At 36.2% G+C, this 22546-nt stretch overlaps 1 protein-coding gene across 1 annotated transcript in view; it reads right to left on the bottom strand.

The window, feature by feature from the left end:
* The window catches only part of Slc5a12 (solute carrier family 5 member 12), a 63539-nt gene extending 54464 nt beyond the window's left edge, over nucleotides 1-9075 (bottom strand). The window contains exons 1-2 of the mRNA XM_046438198.2: nucleotides 8388-9075; nucleotides 1045-1110 (exon numbers count right to left, since the gene is read on the bottom strand). Coding sequence (XP_046294154.1) covers nucleotides 1045-1110; nucleotides 8388-8726 — 405 coding nt within the window. The 5' untranslated portion in view covers nucleotides 8727-9075. The remainder of the gene's footprint in view (nucleotides 1-1044; nucleotides 1111-8387) is intronic.
* Nucleotides 9076-22546: the final 13471 nt, after the last annotated feature.

Here is a 22546-nt window from a genome sequence, read left to right as displayed (position 1 = left end):
ACTGCTCATTTTGAGATGTCATCGTTACATTTGGTGTATTTTTAAAGAATACAAAAACACAGGCTTCAAGTTCAGCTTTTGATTCAACTTCCCTCTACCCACTCCCCTCATGTGCCCATCACAAAGGGTTCTCTGCTGACTTCATGAGAAACTTTACTAAAGAATAGAAGCACATTTCAGCAGTTTGCTAAAATATGGACTTTAGAGTGGAGATTAGGCAGTTGGGGGAATGTGAGAGGAAAGAACTCTAAGAGAGACTAAAACAGGGGGACTGGTATGTAATGAACACCATCTAATTCACAGAATGGAATTGTGATTGCTACACTGATGTAATGGGTTCAGTTCACATCTTATTTTAAATGGACTTCCACCATTTGGAGATGGCATCTGAGGGTTGCCATCAGCAAATATGTGTAGGCAGTTCAAGAGGCATTGTTTTCTTCTTATTCTCTTGCTTAAATCCTTCTGGCATCAGTGGGAACTCTAATTAAGAAGGAAAGTCACCTTGTAGAAAAGAGCACTTGGTCAATGGGAGGAAATTCACCACTGTGTCCAGGGTGAGCTTGGGGAGAATGAAGGCACCCCAGAGCCTGGAGGGTGGGAAAGGAGTGCATGGGAGGGAATTAGGTATATTGGTTAGGAAAATTGTTTTACAGTGACCTTAAAACAACAACAACGACAACAATAACAAAACAAAACAACAACAAAAAAAAACAGGCATTTCTGGTTCAGCTCAGTTAACCATTAAAAAAAAAAAGAAAAAGAAAAAATTTGGTTAAATAGTAGTAAAATATACTTGTAGCGATTTTTCCCTTTTGTGACTTATAATATATACTTGTTCTTATTATTAGTCCAGATGTATGGATTCTAGCAATGTGAATGGCTCTCAAGGTAATCACGTTTCTTTGGAAGAAAGTAGTGACTTCTTAGTAGTGTTTGACCTTTAGTTGAGTTAATTGCCCCATTAAAAAAAAAAAAAAAAACACCTGTAAATGTATCTTGGAACCCCTGGTTCCCACTTCTGCAGCAGCCACTGCCCCTTACCATCTGCACAATGTAGATGACAGTTGCTGCATAGCGAACCACTTTATTGAATCGTAGTTGTAGATACTAGAGGGGACAGAGAGAGAGAAAGAGACATGCGATGAGTTTTAGATAAGAGCTGTTAAGGAGGTCCTTGTTTGACTTGGTATTCCTCTGAGTTTAGTGCTTTAGACTTGCAGTGTGATTTATAGTAGGTATTTCTGGAAGCAACAGGGGAAAAAACATGGGTTGTTAAAAGTCAAACATGTAATAAAACCCAATTCACGCTCATGCTTCTCGTGATGGCCAGAAAAGATAAGTTGGTTGCTTGAATAAAGCACAGGCCTTCTGACTTTATGCCCAGGTATTTTCCTACTGGATCCACTGAAGACAGTTTCCCTTTATGTCCCTAAGTTCCATATTTATCTCAGTTTTTTATTCTTTTCTGGATTACTGCTGTAATCCTCTGGTTGATCTCCCAATACCAAGACTAGTCCATGCTTTTCGTCATCTCATATCTGCCACCATCACTATTAAACAATGTTCTTACCTGGGCATTTTTTTTCCTCAAAAACTTTAGTGATTTTTGACCAAAAAAAAAAAAAAGTCCACATCTCAAGCTTGATATTCCATCCCCTCTTTTGTCTGACTCAAACCTACCTTGCTTAAGACATACCACCTTTCCTTTGTGTAGGCAGAATTTTCAATGTAAGAGTCTCTCTCTTCAAATTTCAAGTTTGTCTCCAAGTTCTTCATAATTTCTCAAGAAAAAATGGTTCAATGGCTATTCTTATTCTTCTTAGACCCTCTGTTCTGAGCTCCTACAGCACATATGCTAAACCATTTTCATGGTTACCAGTCTCTGGTAATTTGGTGTTGGATTTACTTATTTAAAAGTTGCTAGTGAATTAGTTACCTATGGGTACTGCAGCAGATTATCACCAATTTGGAAGCTTAAATTAATAGAAATGTATTCTCTTGTATTACTGAAGCCCAGAAATCCAAAGTCCATTCACTGAGCCAAAATCAAGGTGCTGGCAGGTTGTGCTTCCTCAGGAGTCTCTAGAAAGAATGTTTCTAGTTTGTGAACCTTCTGGTCATCCTCAATTTCCATTCTAGCACTCTAATCTCTGCCTCTGTAGTCACTATGCCTTAGCTTCAGTCAAGTTTCTCTCTGTCTTACATAAAGGTACATGAGATTGTATTCCTATTTATGGTATACTTGGGTAATGTAAGATATTAATTTAATCACATTTGTGAAGACCAACTTCTTCCCTTTTTTGGACCATCTGAGATATTACAGATTTGAAGTATTAAGGATACATATGCATGTGCATGCATGCACCCCCCACCCCCCACACTCTTGGGGGCAGTGATTCTTTTTTAACCAAATTTACTCATGCTAACGTATGTACATAGTGTTCTAGTTTACTCATTTTTATCTTTGTAATTTGTATGTTGATGCATTTAATATATACTCGTTTCCTGCTTTCTACATTGCATTCATATGTACAAGAAGCAAACAAGATATAGTTTACATCCTAGAAGATCTTACAGATTAGATACGGCAATTATTAACAAATAGTAATAAAAATAAAATTGCACCTTTAATAGTATTCAAGGAAGAGTTACAGAAGCTGTGAACCCACTCAACAGCAAGGTGTGAGTCACTGCTGGAGGTCAGAGAAGGTTTTTCTGAGTAAGTGTTCTAGATAATGTGAGTATATATCTTCCAATGCATATAGAGTGAGCAAAATAAATTTTAAAAGTAGCAAATGACTTTAGGATTCAGTTTCTTCATTGTTGTTTTGCTTTTAGTATGTTGTCTTCTCTGAATTTAAGGAAAATCATTTTTATTAAGTCATGGTTTAACTAATGATTTATCCTTTTCCTAGAAAAGATATATAATGTTCCATGGCTTAAAATGGACCTTTCTTTGAAACAATGAACTCTTGATAGAACTGTAACTCAGTTTCACACTAGCTCACACTTCAAAATTTACTCGTCCAGGTGTCCAAATTCTCAGTTTATTTTCAGGCCAGTCTTTCCAGATGGTACAAGGAGACTGGGACTCGGAGTCTAGTCTGTGATTGTGAGACTTAGGAAACTGTATGTAAAGAAATATTCTTGCAGAGGTAGGGAAAGTCAATGAGGAGGCAAAAAACTCAAATATCACAGGATGGAAAACTTTTGTGATAATGACAGCTTGGGTTCAGACTACATGTCTTTCAGAAAATAAGCTTACTACACTAAACCATGGGCTTCCCTTCCCAAGAGAGACACTTCAGAGAAGACAATGGCATAGTGTGTGACCAAGCCAAGGACAGGGCTAAGAATGCAGTGGGATCTTAGGACCATAGTCATCAGTGTGGGTGCAACAGGCACAGCTTATCGGCACTCAGTGTCCCAGTACATGTAAATTGCATCTAAAAGCACCTATTATTGTCTGTTGTAGGCTTTCTATCAGCCTTTGCTCCAGCAAGGTCAGAAGTGTGTGGGGGTGTCATCACTGGCATTCAGCCAATGACTAAAGGGAGGTGGAGAGAAAATGCACTGGCTTCTTTGCCTTTCGGAAAGGATAACTCAGACACAGTCTGTCCTGTCTTCCAGAGATCCCCAGGGAGACTGAATCCCAGCAGATCACAGTGATAACTTGCTCAAAAACACACCTTGTATGGATTTCCTCTCCTTCCATAATTACTTTGCCACTTGCCTGCCAGTGCTTACTGGAATCAGTAATGATCCAAATGACTTCCATTCACACCTTATGTCAGGATCTGCCTCTGGGGAAATGCAAACTTAAGACAGTGATATTTATCTATATAATATAATGCAAACTCATTAATCACATAATGAACCCAGGATAGTCTTCTGGAGGATGAGACCAAATATAACACAAAGAAGCTGTCTCAGCCATGTTTCTCTAGAGCATCAGGCCCCTGGCCAACTCAGTTCCTGAGTGAAGTCACAAAGACTGCCCACATGAGCCAGCAGAAGAACCTTACTATTGTATGAGGCCCAGTTGAGGTAGGCAAAATGGTTTATCCCTGGAATTCTGAACAAATAAAATTGCTGATTTTAAAAGTTGATTTTGGGGTTGATATACTGCATGAAATTAGATAAATGATATAAAAATTAGTAACAAAAACAGGAAGATGTAACAAAAGCCAAAAGTACATTATCTATTTTGGGAACTGGGTAGTTCCTAAGGCCTGGGAAAGCTTTCCTGGAAAATGGGAAAGCTGGGAGGAGACTGCTGTAGGATCTGGAAGCCAATGGATTTTACATTTCAGTTTAGTTTTGGTCCATTCAGTAACACTAGAGAAGTGGTATTCAGAAAAGGGTATGTGCAAAAAGAAGTAGATCAGAAGTCAGAGTCCTTGAATTCTAGTTTCATATTTGCTGATATTTCATTCTGTGATTTAAGCTTCTGTTTTCTCATCTGCAAAGCAGAAGAGACTTTTCAACTGCATTATTACATATCTGTAAAAATGTATTAAATGAACGTGGCACACACCTTACTCTGAGCAACTTTGGAGGCTGAGACAGGAGGATAGCAAGTTTGAGGAGAACCTCATCAACTTTGCGATGTCCTTTCAAAAAAAAAAAAATTGCATATGTAGCTTAGTGGTACTATGCAGTTGGGTTCAATCCCAAGCACGCGCGCGCACACACACACACACACACACACACATACACACACAAAGACAGTAAAAGTTGTATTTTTCCTTTTAATGTATTTGCTCATACTATTAATAGTTGTCTTTGGTGGTATATAAGTATTAGTAGAGTAAAAAGAAAAAAAAAACAAAAGTTCAACAGCAAAATTGCATACTTCATGCCTGGTTTTTAAAATATCAGGGGACATTTATTTATCATCATGGTGATTGTTTTAGAATCCCAAATATTATCCTGCTGTATCTTTATCTCAGCAAGTAGCAACTTCACTTTTTTATGTTGGTTTAAGTCCACATAAAATAAACCAACATTTAGTGCTTTCTCTCACTCTCATTTTCAATTCATGAAAGAATCCTGGTATATATACTCCCAATATCAGAACATATCCATTTGCATTATCTCTTGTATAAACAAAATATTAATATTTTCTCGTGGGCAGATTATGGAAACAGATTCTTAGTCCCATCTTCTACCATAGTCAAAAACCTTCCAACTTATTCTCAACATCCAACTAGAGTAAAAATCTTAAAATATAAATTACATTATGTCACTCCTCTACCCAAATATTATAATGATTCATCTCACCAATAGTAAATGCTCATCCTTACAATGACCCAAAAGGCCTCATGATATGGGTTTACATCCTATCAGAACCTAAATACAACAAATATTTTTAATACTATCTACTATGCTGAAATAATTTTCAATGATAATATTATTTTAGATATTTGATTTATCAAAATACAAATATTATCAGAATAATATCACAAAATATAATTTAGTAGAGAACCCAAAAATTCACCAAAAAAATTATGTAATGAATAAGTGCTCAGAAACCAGTATACAAGAAGACTAGTAAAGTCACAGTTTCTGCATAATGAAAACCTTTGTTCAGAAATTAAAAAGTAGTTCAGAAGCCATCAAAGCTAAGAAGTTCAAGAAAAATTAAAAAACAGATACTAGCTTATAAACTAGTGTTCAGGGTAAATAGCAGGCAATATAATTTTAGTATAAAAAAAGATGGAGTTAACCTTGACTGAAATAGAGATAACACGAGGAGACTAATTATAAACTATCCAAGTAGAGATAATGAAAATGTATGATATTGCAAATGAGCTAAACCTAATTTATCCCATGGGGTTGGAATAAGTCCTTATGCTCTTTATTGGACAGGGTGGTGGGAAAGGAGCACAGATGGCATCTCTTAGTCTTGAACTCCCACTGCATGTCAAAGCATTTAATCAGTTGGCCATTGCTATGCAACACCCACCAAAACCTGATGTGCTGAAAATCTAAAGAATTATTATTTATCACAACTGAGGACAAACTGGTGTTCCGCTACCCATTTCACCAGGTTTCTTATGTGGCTGCAATCGGCTGGATGATCAACTGAGACAGAGGGTCTAAGATGGCCTCTCTCAGGTCTGGCAGTTGTGCGACTCACAGCCTGGTGTTGGCTGTCAGCTATCGAGTCTCAGTTCTCCTTTGTGTGGCCACCTGTGCTATAGAGGCTAGACCTGTTATGCCACTCTTCTTACATAGCAGAATCAGGGCAGCATTCCAAGAGGGCACAATCACTTTCTTACTTAAATGCCCTATTAACATGGAAATTTTATTTGATAGCCCTTTATGAATTACATTCTCCACCCAAACTGGCATTCTTTCTCTTGTCATTTCATTTCCCTCTATTGCTATGGTAAGCAAAGTAGCACAGTGATTCAGTATGTGGTCTCTAAAGTTAACTTATCTGGGTTTGAAAAACTCCCACTTGATAGCTGTGTGACATTGAACAAATTACTTGGCCCCATGTGCCTCAGTTTTCTAGTCTGTTAAATTGGACTGATGATAACAGTACCTATCTAAAAAGACTGTTTTGAGGCTAAGTTGAGACATAAAATACTTAGAGCAATGCTTAGCACATAGTTAAATATCACATAAATCTGCATTATGCTGTCTTAGGCATTTGTTGACAACTTTTGCTATGAAGTAGATATCATAAGGAAAATTTGATTCTTTGCTATATTCCCAGGGCCTAAAGAAGTGCAGAGAACATAGCAGATATTCAATGGTATTTATTCAACAAATGGATAGTCATAAAAATTATATTCCAAATGAGGGTAGATTTTTATTATTTAAAAAGGTGTGTGTGTGTGTGTGTGTGTGTGTGTGTGTGAGTTAGTTACTGGGGACTGAACTCAGGGCTTCATGCATGCCTGGCGAGCATTCTACCACTGAACTACATCTCCGTATGAAAAGCTTCTTCACATTTAACTAAACCTTCATGAAAGATGGGAATTATTATATTCCATGTGGAAAATGGAATTGAGAAATGCTAAGTAACTTGCACACAAAGTGATCTTATTGGTAAAGAAAAATTGAACTTATATTTTCAGGCCCCAAGTTTTCTCTATTTCTCTCCTTAGCTGTTAAGTAGGCAGTTATTCTAATGCATAGTATTGCTTAAAAAAAATAGCAATGTCTTTGTGAGTCAAATCTTGAAAGTTGAATGCAAACGCTTAGCACATAGTTATATTTTCAGAAGTATATTAATAAGCAAGGGGAAATGTGTACATTTCTGGTACTAATCATAAATTTAGTTATTTTCTCTTGAATCTACACCCCAGGACTTAGCTATTGAATGAACCAAATTTGAGTACCTTCTTTTGGGAAAAGAGGAAGTTAATGTTGACAATTTGGAATATGATCATCTATGGAATCATAGGATTTAAGACCTTCTAAAAAGTGTTCATTTGCTGATTGCATCCAGAAGTCAAGAGAATCATTTTATTATACTCATTTAGTTTGCAAAATTCTTAAAGATAGGTCATTTATGAATCTTCTGCTGTAACTTGGTAGGGTGTGATATTGGATAATGGAAATAAATACTTTCTTCATAAAAACTTATTTATGAGATCACAATTAAATTATAGACATACAAATTCAATTTTGAACACAATGTTTTCATTGAGAATGCTTGAAAAACCCAAACTCCACTGTCTCATTTCCTCTCATTAAAATAATTCCCATATTTTTATTAGTTAGCAATTTCTTCCAATTAAAATATTTGCTGATTTTTCAAAATATTACCATTTCCTAATTAAATCTTGGACCTAAGAAATAATAAGTACTAAAATGTTCAGTTTACTGTCTGATTGGAATAACACTACAGAGGGATATAGACAAAATAGGTTCTCAGTAGACTTTTAGCACTATTAAATCATGACTAACTTACTTATTGGTATCTCCATTTTCTCAGCTGGAAAATTATAATACTTGTGGCATACATTTTGCTTGTTTTTCAGGATAATTATGCTAATAATAATAATACAAATAAAAACAACTCTGTTTTCTTAAGAACCTCCCACAATCTAGACAATGCATCAGGTATTCACAGACAGGTGGTAATTTTATCATCCAAACAGCCCTGAGGGAGCCACACATCATCATTTCTATTCTACAATGGTGAAAACAGGTATAGGTGCAGCCAGAGCTTAGGCTTTTCTCCAATATAATTTAATGTCTTTTTTCATAATGTGTAATTGCTTTGAAAAAAATCAGTGAGTGTTCTTCAACTACTGATCTTTGTTGCAAAGATGATGTGTATTAATAGAGGGGAAAACAGGATAAAAAAATCATTCAAATGGAGAGAAATTACTTGTGCTCAGAGAAGGGTGCAGTTCTCTTACCTCGTAAGTGCTAGTGATGCCAGATCTGTAGAACACAGGGAGAAAGAGCTCTGATGTAAAAATGATGACAAATGTATATGAAATAAAGAAAAGAATGAAGGATGCCCCAAAGCGGTAGACCTCGGAAGGTGTCCCCAAGACAGTGACAGCTGACATGAAACTGGCCGTCAGAGATAAAGCTACAGGGCCAAAGCTCATTTGCCTTCCCCCTACCAGGAACTCCCGAGATGTTGCCTTTTTTCTCTCCTTAATGGCAAAGAATATTCCGATTCCACAGGAAATGACAAAGAGGGCTGAAAATACAACATAATCCCAAACACTGAAGCTCTTTGCCTCCATGCTGGGAAGTATGATGCTGGAACGTTGCTTTCAACCAGGTCTTAGCAAGAGGATGTTTCCAAAAGCAAAGTTCTGTACAGCAGATGTTTTCCTGAGAAGAAGGATTGTGATTCCCTGAAGATGAGGACCACAGGTAATATGCTGATCTTCAGACACCAAGTCGTACTCAAGGCAGATTTCAAAAGTTAACTGCCAAGAACTGGCAGTGGAATTGGTACCAAGAGATAAGAATTTGAAATCTGACCCTGGTCAAGAGCTGTCTGCTCCTCTCCTGAAGCATATGCCACAGAGAAGGAATTCAGATGTGTTCTGAAATTAATAACTACTGGGGGTGGAATGGACTTGCCAGATAACATGATCTTTTTATCTCCGAGATTTTTTTTTTTTAACTTAAGGTTAAACATTACTGGGAATCATGGAAGTGATAAAAGTTGACCACCTCAGCGTTTCTAATTAGTGAGATGGAATCTGCAAAACACAAGCACAGCCCTCAGTGGTGTCTCTTTCCTGATTAAGAGGGTGGAGATGCTTACCTGCAATTGCCTGAGGCAGTGGGTATGAAGGGTAAGGAGCAAAGAACTGGGAACCCAGAGACCTTTGCTCAAGTCCTGACTCAACCACAAGTGAACTATTTTTGGCAAATCATTTAACTTTTCTGGTCTTTACCCAGAGCATTGGGATAAGACCTTTAAAGGTTATTAGGACTCTTGAGTCTCAAACTGTCTGCCTTTCTTTGTCCAAATCTATAAAATGAGAGATAATAAATTTATCTCATGAGCTATGATTTGTGATTACGGTGGAGCACTCCTGAGCACTGTGTTCTCTTGACTCTAGGACTCAAAATACGGATCTTACAATAATTGATTATTCATAACCTCCACTTTGTCTCCTTCTCTCCTTCATTTTCACTGTTTTACCAAATTTGTCCCCATTGACCAAGTTAGAGTTAGGACAAGACAAGTGAGAAAAGAATGAGGGAAATCCAGTTATAGATTCCTGCTTTTGCTCGCCTTAGATTCAGTGTTGATTACTCAGGAACACATCCAGCAAGTCTTTGGGGACTATTTCTCTATTCTGTTCACGCTCCCCTCCGTCCTCAATGGTTCTCTCTATCTCTGCAAACCTTCCTAGGATACAATATCTAGTTCTCAGTCTCCTCAAGTCTGTGTATCCTTTCCTGTCCCTCAACCTCACTTCCTAAATCAGCTTTTCTTAGTACTCACTTTGAATTCAGTTTGAACTCTTCAATCATCCACATTTATTTTAAGCAGTCTTTTTTTTAAGTGTTTGTAGGAGTCTGTCACATGTTACAAATTATCACTTCCTTAGAAACAGAGGCAAAGTTCTAGTCCACATTCCCAGTAAATAGCAGTCATAGAAAGTAAACAAAAACAAAAATGTAGAAAACTAAAATTATCAGAAACACTCAAAGTCAGAAACACTTCCAAACATAGGAAACTTTCAGAAACACTACCAAACACAGGAAACTTTAATTTTTTTTTTTTTTTTTTTTTGGTACTGGGAGTTGAATCCAGGGATACTAAATCACTGAGCCACATCCCTCGTCTTTTGTACAGTTTACTTTGAAACAGGGTCTCACTAAGTTGCTTAGGGCTTCAATAAATTGCTAAGGCTGACCTCAAACTTGTGACCCTCCTGCCTTAGCTTCCCAAGTCACTGGGATTATACACATGTGCCACCATGCCCAGCTGATTTTTCTTCTGACATCTAGATAATCAAATAGGTCTTAGATTATTTGTATAGTCTGGATACCACCTTCATTTCCTAATTTGTCCCACAGATTTGCATTAGGTCTGAGAAAGTTCTACAGGCTGAACCATGCTTTCAGTTACAAATGAAAATGTGAAGATTTCTGGAGCGCTGTGTGTTCTGTTATTTAACTGTGTCTTGTTATTTCTTCTCTACATTTATGGAATTAATGTAATCTGTGCTAATGGGAAACTAGCTTTTTACTATATTTACCTTAATCTAGGCTTTTAATAATTTTTATCACGAGTACAGCATATCACATTTTATTACATTTCATTTTATTGGCAGATATTGTGTCTTTTACAACTTGAAGGTTTGTAGTCACTGCTTCAAGTTAGTTTACTGACATGACACCATTTTTTTCTAATAGTGTGTCCTTACTTGGGGTTTTTGTGTCATATTTTGAAAACTGTCACATTATCTCAAACTTCATTGTTTTTATTGTGGCTATTGTGATAATCTGTGATCTAGGATCTTTGCTATCCCTCTTGTAATTGTGGTGACATAAACTATGTTTATATAAGACCATGAATGTGATAAATGTGGTTAGGTGTTCCGACTCTTCTAGTAACTTCCTCTCACTCTTCCTCCCCAAAGACCCCCTATTCCTTGAGACACAACAATATTAAAATTAAGCCAATTAATACCCCACAATGGCTTATAAGTGTTCAAGTGAAAGAAACAGTCACACCTCTCTTTGCTTTAAATCAAAAGCTAGAAATGATTAAGCTGAGGGAAAAGGGCATGGCAAGAAACAACAGAAGCCAGAACCGAGACTTCTTGTGCAAGTTAGCCAAGCAAGTCTTGGATGCAAAAGGAAAGTTATTGAAGGAAATTAGAAGTGCAACTCCAGTGAATGTTATAAATCAAAACAGACTTACTGCTGATATGGAGAAGGTGTTAGTGGTCTGGATAAAAGATTGAACCAGCCACAATATTCCCTTAACCCAAAGCCTAATTCAGAACAAGATTCTCTTCAATCCTATGAAATCTGGGAGAGGGGCTAGAAAAGAAATATCTGAAGTTTGTAGAAGTTGGGTCATGAGATTTAAAGAAAGAAACTGTCTCCATAACAAGGTAAGGCAGTAAGTGCTGATGAAAAAGTTGCAGCAAGTTATCTAGAGGATCAGTTAGTCTCTTTGGTAAAAGTGGCCACACTGAGCAACCGATCTTCAGTGTGGACAATACAGGCTTTTAAGACTTTGATAGCTAGAGAAAAGTCAATGCCTGGCTTCAAAGCTTCCAAGACTGGCTGCCTCTCTTGTTAGGGGTTAATACAACTGATAACTTTAATTTGAAGCCAATGCTCATTTAGCATTCTGAAAACTCTTTGGAATCTTAAGACTATACTAAATACACTCTGTGCTCTGTAAATGAAACAACAAAACTTTGACGACAAAGTTTTTTTTTTTTTTTTTTACAAAATGATTTCCTGAATGCATTAAGCATTAAATTCACTATTGAGACCTACCACTCAGAAAAGATTCCTTTCAAAACATTGCTGCTTGTTGACAATGTATCTGGTCACCCTAGAGGTCTGGTGATATACGAGTTTAATGTGGTTTTTATTCCTGTTAGCACAACATGCATTCTGCAGCATGTGTATCAAGGAGTGATTTTAACTTACAAATCTTATCATTCTAAAATAAACTTCCTAAGGCTATAACTGCCACAGATTGTTAATTATCTAATGGATCTGAGCAAAGAAAGTCGAAAACCTTTTGGAGAAGACTCACCATTCCAGATGCCCGTATCATTCATAATTCCTGGGAGGAGGTCAAAATAGCAACTTTAAGAGGAATCTGGTCCTCAATACAAAGGAAAAAAAATAGGAATTTGGAAAGTTCATTTAAACCCATATGGATGATTTTAATGGGGGTGGGGGCAGGGTTCAAGACATTAGTAGAGGAAGAGCTAGAATCTGAAGTGAAGCCTGGGGATGTGATTTAAGAATCACTGCAATCTCATGATAAAAAAATCTAAATGCATGAGGAATTTAGTTTCTTAAAATGGAATTCATACTGTTGACGATGCTGTGCATTTGAAATGACAACAAAGGTTAAAGGGTTTATAATAATACTAAATAAATATAGTTGCTAAATCAGTGGCAGCAGTGAAGAGGATAGATTTCAGCTTCAAAAGATGTTCTATTAATGTTAAAATATAATCAAACATCATTGAATGCTGGACAGAAATCTTCCAAGAACAGAAGATAATATATGTTCATTGACTTGCTTGTTGTCTTATCTTAAGAAATGTCTCAGGCACCACAACCCTGATCAGTGGCCATCAACATCCATGACAGAGCCTCCAGTCAAAAGATTATGACTCCTTGAGGCTCAGATGATCATTACCAATTTTTATCAAAAAAGTATTTTTAATCAAGGTATGTATATTTTTAGATATAAAGCTATTATACAAGTTATAGACTATAATATTATATACACATAACTTTTATATGCACTGAAGAACTAAAAAATTTTGTGTGGCTCACTTTGCTTTATATTAGTTTTATTATCATGGTCTGGAACTAAATCCACAAAATCTCTGAGATTTACCTTTTTTATGATTATATAACAGGTTTTTCTTGTAGTGGTCTCAGCAGAAAATCCAACCCTATCTGGCTTCCAGAGACATGGGTTACTTTATGTTTAATATTAACCCCACCTGAGTGTTAATATTCAATCCACAAGCCATGTAAACAACTTGTAAGCACTATCTTTACATCAATGAGGTTCCAAGATTAAATGTTAGAAGCTTGTAGCTGAAGAGCCAATGAGTGCTGCTACTTTTAATTAAATTTCATGCAGAAGCAGTACTACCTACATGACTCCAGTTAGTCTTGAATTTCAAAACAGTGGGAAGCAGAGTCAGAGAAATGAAGAATGCATCATGCTTCTCATAGAAAACAATGTCTTGCTTTCAACATTTTGCTGAGTATAAAGCACATATTAGTCTAATTTATAACTATTTTCCACATCTTTACCCTTTCCTCCCTATGGTAGCCGCTGGTGTTCTCTCTCTTCTTTACTATTAAGACTCACTCTATGCAAGGCTTTTGCATAGCATCAACTTATTAATAATTTCAGGGAAAAACAAAAAACCAGTAAATTAAGTGGCTGCATCAGTTAGAGGGTGTGTCCTTATATCAGAAATGTTAACATAGGAAAAAAAGGGTAAAGAAATGTGCCTCTTTGACCTGAAGAAACCCCACTATCTTCTATACCTTCTTATAGGTACCCCCAATGCCTACATTCATGCTTTATGCCTTCCATGTTATGCCTTAGACCCCTGTTAGGATATGGACACCATCATTTGTCACAGAAATACCCTTCCAATACAAGGTGTTGCAATCCAATCACTCACCTGCCTAATAAATTAAATTTATAGTAATTAATCTCCATAATCTCTAAAATGTAAAATAGTTCTCCAATTGGCATCAAGCAAATTGAAGCAGGAAAGAAAAAGAGAGAGTGTAAGGATATTGAATGCTACCAAAGAGAGGAAAGGTAAAGAACTGTCGAGGTGGGACTTTCAAAAGAAAAAAGAGGTGTCATTGTTTCAGTTTTGCAAAGTTTGGACTGTGCATACAGTGTTTATCTTGACCTAGAATAAAAGGGAAGAGAACACACATGGATAGGCCTCATCATTTTGACCCTGCACTTTCCCCAGTTGCTCTTTTTCTTTCTCTGTTCAAAAGTCATCAGCAGCGGGAATTGTGTTATAGAATATAATAACTGTTCTTTTGTTGTGATCTGAAACAGGAAAATGGAACTGTGCCTCAGAAAGATTAAGCTACTTTAGTAATTTTTACATAATGACTTTTTTTACATACTGTCAAAGGACATGGTCAAGGGTGACTCAAAGGGCTTCCCTGATATCAACTACTTACTAAAATAGGAAAAGCTGTCCTCTCCATATAACTCTTTCAGTGAGCATGCCAGTTCCATTGTTTTGGGCCCGAGATGGGCAGAACAACAAGGCAGAAGATTGTGGTGGAGGAAAACTTCTCAGAACATGGCCACCAGGAAGGAGAAAGAGGGGGTGTGGTGGGGGAGAGAGAGTGAGAGAGTTGAGAGAGAGAAAGGAGGGGGGAAACGCGGGGAAAGAGAGAGAGCTCCCTTTATAATAGACAAAATATAAACCCCCAAAGCATATCTCCAGTGACCAACCTCCTCTAGCCACACCCTACATGCCTACAGTTATCAGCCAGTTAATCCATTGAACTGGATTAATACACTGATTAGGTTTAAGTTCTCATGCCCAATCATTTTACTTCTAAAATTTCTTTCAATACCTCACACATGAGCTTTTGGGGGATACCTCATATCTAAACCTTAACACTACCCATTAGTTACTTAGTAATCCTGTCCATTATCAGATCAACTATCATTATGTTCAGTAACCACTAAGAGTGTTGATGGTGGCAATTTTATTACAGTATAGTATTATAATTACTCTTTTTTTATTAGTTATTCTTTTTCATAGTTATTCATGTTAATCTTTCACTATACCTGTTATATAAATTAAATTTTATCATTGATATGTATGTATAGGGAAAAAAGCATAGTACATATGGGATTCAGTACCATTTTTAGTTTCAGGCATCTACTGGGGATCGTGGAACATCTGCTGCAGATAAGAACAGATGACTCTATATCAGTGTAATAACTAAATAATTTGACTAATGTAAGCAACTAAATCACCTTTAAAGACTTTATTTAACTATCACCTTCCTTGGTAAACCTATTTAAATTGTAGAATATCACACTCGAAATATCCTTTCTCTATCTTATTTTTTTTCCAAAAAATATTCCCCTCTACTAACATACTGTATTATATTTTAAATGTTAACATCCCTTCATTGAAATGTATATTCCTAAGGGATTTTTTTCTGTTTTGTTCTTTGATGTACTTAGTATCTACAAGTTCTTGTCCCATGGTGGACACTCACTCATTAAATTATATGGATTCTAGGGGATCCTTCCATGTTTGTCATCTCTATTTAATCTTTGTTTTTCTAGAAGAAAAACTAGTATATTCTTCCAAGTTTTTTTGTTCTTTGATATATATAGATATAGAGATAGATAGATAGATATAGATATAAATACGTGTGTGTATCAGTTGTTGATGTACCTTTATTTTTTTCATTTATTTATGTGTGGTGCTGAGAATTGAACCCAGTACTTCACACATGCTAGGCAAGCCCATACCACTAAGCCACAACCCCAGCCCCCCAAGCTTGTTTTTAAAGGTGGAAATATTTATCTATTCACACATATTTCCATGTAAGTAAAACCTGAAATGTATAATCCACCCGGGAAGACTCCCAGATGCCTTGTGGCTCATTGTGACTTCAGTTGAACATTTGTCCACTCATACTTAGCAAATATAAAAACAGATGTTAACTCAAACCTTTATTAAAGAGGCATATTTCAGAGTCCACTTATTAAGACCAATAGAGGATATTATTTAATATTAAAATAGACTAATGGCAGCACAATTCTACAGTAAGTAAGCAGAGCCATTTAAACAGTAGGACAGCTGAGATTGAGGATCAAGGTCCTTTGCTAATATCCTCTAAAATACCGACACCCCTGTTATCAAACAGGAAAGCATGAAACCATCAGCAAGATCCACTATGGATTTCATTTGCTAAATAAACTCAAAGGAAAGAATTTCCTGTTAGGTTAAGACTTAAAGCCATTAAAATAGGACCCTTGAGTAGACCTCAAAAAGGGAAGAAATCTGCTATGTTTTTTTGCTATGCTTTGTGTGTGTGTGTGTGTGTGTGTGTCATATGTTATTTTGACCCTTACATTACTATAAAAATATATACAATTAGGATATTCTTCATAGAACTAGGAAAAAAGTACTAAAATTTATTTGGAAGAATAAAAGACGCAGAATAGTCAAAGTAATTCAAAGGCAAAAAAAAAAAAAGCTCGAGGCATCACAATGCCTGACTTCAATGATACTACAGAGCTACAGTGTTTTTTTTTTTTTTTTAAATACTGTATAGCATTGGAATAAAAGCAAAGACATACACCAATTGTACAGAATAGAAGACATAGAGATAAACCCAAACAACTACAGTCATCTGATCCTTGATAAAGTTGCCAAAAATACATTGGAAAAAAAAATTTCAAAAAATGGTGCTGGGGAAACTGGTTATGTATATGCAGAAAAAATGAAACTAGACCCTTCTCTTTCACCCTGCACAAAAATCATTTCAAAGTGGATCAAATATCTAGGAATCAAACCCAAACTATGCAACTCCTAGAATAAAACAGAAAGTCAATTCTTCAGTATATAGGCACAGGCAATTACTTTCTCAATGGGACCTCAGGAAATTATGACGCATTAAAAAACAGGATGATATCAAATTTAGAAGTTTCTGCACAGCAAAGGAAATAATGAGTATATGAAGATAAAAGAACACTTTTACATTGTTGGACGGGATTGTAAATTAGTACAACCACTATGGAAATCAGTATTGAGATTCCTTGAAAGACTGGGCTTGGAACCCAGCAATACCCCTCCTTGATATTTATACTGAACAGCAAAACTATGCAACCTGCCTAGCAATCGATCAATGGATGAATGGATAAAGAAAATTTGGTATATATACACAATGGAGTTTTTTTGAGATACATATGCATTTTCAGGAAAATGAATGAAACTAGAAAACATCAGGTTAAGCAAAATAAGTCAAACTCAGAAGATCAAAGGACATATGTTTTTTCCCTTATGCAGAAGCTACATAGGGAAAAGGAAAAGAAAGGTGGAGGCGGATCTCATGGATACCAAAGGGAAGCCAGTAGTGGAAAAAGAACAAGGGGTGGGAGGTGGAGAGGGAGCAGAACATGCATGGGAGTGATATTGGCCAAATTATACTGTTAAATTGTGTGTATGTATGAATATGTAACAAAAATTCCCATCATTATCTACAAGTATAATTCATCAATTAAAAAAGGAAAAAAATGGTTAAGTGCTTTCTCCAAGATTAAAGTCAAGGTCAGAAGAATGCTAAATGTTTAGTATAGAATCAAGTCTTAAGTTTTTGTAACTCAAAAATCTATGCTTTTTGAATCTAGTATTTATCACAAAAATATCAGTTTATTCACTTTCTCAGCTGTGAATGGGAGACTTTTCAAAAGAATTAGAGAAAATTTTGTTTCTCTATTCTGTCAACCTGCACATTGTTAATCAATACATCTTCAGTAACAATGAGCGATGATAACCAAGACACTTCTAAGTTGACCCTGGACACTGTTACAATCTCAAAGGCCTTATAAGCAAATAGAATTTCAATTAAATTCAAGGAAGTTTTAGTAGTATTTTTATTACTCAAATTCTTTAGAAATATACTTCACATATGGTATAGTTGACAAACTTAGAGTCACTTAGAGCAGTTACCCTGAAAACTCTTTGGATCCTCATTTCCTATCAATTCCAGGGTCTTCATGACTCTTCTCTCCATCATGGAGTATCACCATGAGTAAATGAATGCCTTTGTGTACTTCTCAAATGGAAAACCAGTAAATATTTGTCATCACTGGGGCATACAGATAAATATATTCCATTTTTTGAGTGAACATTGTCACACAAAATCATGGTTTTGACAAGTGCTAATAAAATTACATGTTATAATTATTATTACACAACCTATTTTTGTGATATTTTCTTCCAGTACTGCCATTATTTCAGTGATTATGTTCTCACGGTGTTTAGTGGCAAACAGAAGACATTGCTGTCCTCCTTCACAAGGAATAAAGTGGTAACAATGAAGAACATGAAAACCAGTTTCTCCATTCACTGCTTCTGCTGGCAGGTGGAATCTGCACAGGCGTCTACAGTCAAGATGGGCCATGCCATCAGTGTTTCAGCAGACCCCAGCACCTCAATCTCTTCTTTAAAAGTTCTTGTCTCGCGACTTCAAAGAATGAAATCTTCAGACCACGATGAGTACCTGACAAGGACTTAAAATTAAAGAACAGGAACAAAACTCTGCATTACAAGGCAGAATCTGATACCAGGTTTTGCCCTCCAGAGTGCTGGTCTAGGAGTCTATGTAGCACTTGATTCATGGCTATTGGTCCCAATTTATACTAATTAGGGCTTGGAAAAAATATCGACACTATTGGCCCAAATTTATGCTAATTAGAACTCAGAAACGTATTAACACTATAAGTCAATTCTTGAGTCCCGACTGCCATTCAAGTCCTTGCCACTCAAGTCAGGAAGCCGGAAGTTGAGGTCACGCCCTGTAGCCGGAAGTTGAGGTCACGGACTTTTGTAGCAGGGCTCCATAAGGTAACCAGGCCTGGACACGATGGATGACAGGTCCTGGTATGCTTTGGCTCGCTTCTGCGACAGCTGGCAGTGCCTGCACGGTGGGCTCCAAGTGGTCGTGGGCCCTGCTTGCCACCTGGGCTTGCTCTGGGGCTTCAACTCACCCGGGTTGCCACTCTGCCACTCTAGGGCCATTCTCTGCTGGGATTAGTAGGCTGGCTACATGTTTTGGCAGCTGGGAGGCTATGTCAATGCATCCACAGGTCACTCATTTTCAATTCACTCTGGAATCTCCAAGTCCTATTCATGTGTGCGTGAATCTTCGGAATTCCATGTAGAAGACTGAATTCCCTCACTGAGTAAGTTGCCCGGCCTTGGATGGTTCTGATTTTGGCTAAAGATTCATGGGAAGCTCCTCACAAAGAGGGTTGTTGTTGTTTGTTTGTTTCTTTGGGTCAGGATTCAGCTTTTCAGGAGCCTCTTTAGAATTTATTTAAATCAACTGGAAATGCTTTGTTTCATATAAGAATCAGACACATCTGAGTTCAGCTCTTAGCCATCAACCATCTTCCAATTTTGGGTAAAGTTTTTTTAACTCTTTGAATTAAAGATTCTTCTTCATGGAAACCAAAATTATACCTAATTCCTAGGGCACATGGGAGCATGGGAATAATTTGGCACAATTTTCTAGCATTATTTTCCTGAAAAGGTCTAGAGACATACCCATACAAGTCCCACATAAAGATTTTTAGATGGTTCTGTCTTGCTGTGAAACTCGAATTTATTTGTAGCACTTTTTAGATTGAAGTTCACTTCTGATGGTACTGCTTATGGTTTGGGGATGAATTTAATGAACTTAAAGGGAAATGATTGACACATGCTTAAGTACTTAATATCCGAAAGCTCTTCTAAGAATGAACAGTGGATAAATGTTGGTCAGGTAAAGCTAGGTTCAAAGCTTGGCTCAGCTATTTATCGACTTTATCACCTTTGACAAATTACTTCATTTCTTTGGCATGGAACTTGTTCATCTTAAAACGGAAATGGAACCCTTTTCACTGGATTGTCATGAGAATTAGAGATATGTGTCTACCTCACACAGATCAGGGCACATTACAGAAACTTCAAAAAATTATTTCTATCATTAGCATTATTATTAATATCTGTCATTTTTTAAACCCTTGTGCCAGAATCTTCAGACACTATTCTGGAAAGAATGGTCAGAAATCTAAAACAGGTGCTAACATATTATCACCTGTAAATAGTTTCTTCCCAGCGTAAGGATTCAAAAGTCAAGATTTGTGATTTGGAGTTCCTTTAGTCTTTATGCTTTATGTAGATATTTTACTTAATGCCTAGATTATAGACATTATTTCATTGTAATTATGCAATATCTTCTTTTGAGTGTTGCTATATTATTTATTTCTACTTTTAAGACAAGCTCTTTGTATCTATAGGTGGCAATATTCTTGTAATATGCTGAAAACTCTAGCTAAGCAAAAATCTGTCTAGAAAGCCTGAAGCTGTGTTTGTTGAATAATGCTGTAGGTATTTGCAGTCATTATATTGTCTAAGTAACTTCATGGCATTTTTACATTTTACAAAACCAAGAATATGGCCAATTTTGCATATGCTGTAAGCTTTTCCACATCATTTCATTTTGCAAATACTGTAAGCTTTTCCATTATTACCTTGTACTCGTATAGCAATGGTATTCTGAAAAATTCTAAACTAGAATGTAGAGAAGAATGTATAAGAGTACATTTGCAAATGACTTTGTCATGCAGTACAATCTAAAATTTTAGGGAATTGAAAAGGAAAATTTACATATAATTTCTCTATGATTTAAACATAGATTTATTTATTTCCACTACACACATACATATATCTACATGTAGGGTGACTAAATGAATGTCATTATATTATGTTTATTTATGTCCTTGCAAATTCAAAACCCCTCTCTTGTGCCTGCAAGTATCTTTTTGAATTATTAGACTTTGTTTGAGGTCTCTGAGATCTTTGGAATAAGTGAGCTGTGTGAGCATTTTTTTCCTAATGGGAAAGCTTTATTTAGTATCAACTGGGAACATATGGTGAGATTTTTAACCATAATCACTTTTGATAAAAAATCTCAGAACATTGTGAGCCAAGGGAATGCATTTTTTTTAAAAAATTTATAATTTGTCATTAGTCTAATTTTAGAAGCTACATCTAGTCTTCCTGAGGAAGAAGAGTTGGGATGGGTCATGTAGGGCACAATTAATTTGAAGAAGCTAAGGGAATCACTGGGCAAGACTTTTAGTATTTTCTAAGAAAGTTAAATAAAAAGAATTTAGACTCTGTATGAAAGGGACTGAGATTGAGCATTGTTCTGTTGATGTTCTATAATGTGATCTTGAGCAAAATAAATAAATTCCTTGATGCTCACAGGAAGAGGATACTGCTTAACCTCAATGGGCTGTTTTAGGGTTCACACACTGTAAAGGTGTTGAAGGTATTCTACAAGAACTCTGGGATATGCAGTCAGGGGGAGGAAGGGATACAATCACAATAGAGTCTTGGACTTAGACACCAAATGGAACAGAATTGCATTTTTTTCCTATATTATTTACTCAGTCTATGATTTAGATTGCTTACTTAATCTGTTGATCTTCCTTTCCCATAAAGTAAGAATACTTATGAGTAATTAAGAATACCAAAAGAGACTGTATAAATTAGTGCCTAGCACACATTAGATGATCTCCACACATATTATGTATGTACTACATACAGATATTATATGTTCATATATGTATATATATATAAATTATATATGTGCATTATATGTATGTATTATGTATAAATGTTTTTCATAAATATTATATATATTCTCCATATATAACATGTTTTATATGTATTATATTTGTACTGTAAATATTTATATATTATTATGTATAAATGTGTTCTCCATACATATTAGTTGCTTCTTTTATTAGCTGTATTAATACTGAAATTAATTTAATAAAAGAAGCACTTGTTGAGCACCAGCTACATAAAAGTTTTAAGTTGTACTGAGGAAGTATGCAAAGCTAAATAAAACCTCATTCATTTTCTCAAGATGTTTATAATCCAGAAGGTATCCGGAGATAGAAAACTAGGAGGGTCAATAAATAGAGAGATAATGTAATTTATGATTCATTATACTAATTGTGGATACTTTGATGGTGAAAAATAGCAGTGCTAATATACTGGGCCATTGTCATAAACCAAGACTGCCCTCAGCAAACCAAGACATATGGTCACCCATGTTACAAAGGACACATTGGACACTGGGAAGGGAGACTAGATTTGGCTGACCTCCTGCAATTACCCCAGGCCAACTTTCAGTCCACTGATGGATAATTTGTTTCTGATCACTGAAATTTCCAAAATGTTCTGACACTCCAACTCCCACTCTATGGTGAAGTTTGTGCTGGGAAAATGCTTGAGATCAAGAAGCAGCCCATCCTCCACCATCCTTGAAAAAGCACCACCCACATCCAGCAGCCTTCCCACCCAGTTGGGAGAACACCCACATATGCCATTAGTGTGCCCTAGTCTCTTCCAGTGATCTGGACTTCTTGGTGTGACTAAAGAATGAAAATGCCCCAAATACCCACAGGATTAAAGTCAATCTCTTTGTGTAAGGAAAAAAACACCATAAAAGCAAGTAAACATAATTAGACTAGCAAACTAATAGAAAATTTATGTTTGGTTTTGTATTTTGTGCTCAATTT

Source organism: Marmota monax, unplaced genomic scaffold, assembly GCF_021218885.2.
Source record: "Marmota monax isolate L192 unplaced genomic scaffold, Marmota_monax_Labrador192_F-V1.1 WCK01_AAM20220418_F8-fsc00061, whole genome shotgun sequence".
NCBI classification, from domain to species: Eukaryota; Metazoa; Chordata; class Mammalia; order Rodentia; family Sciuridae; genus Marmota; species Marmota monax.
Note: the sequence above shows the minus strand (reverse complement) of the source record. Positions and strands in the feature narration are given on the sequence as shown.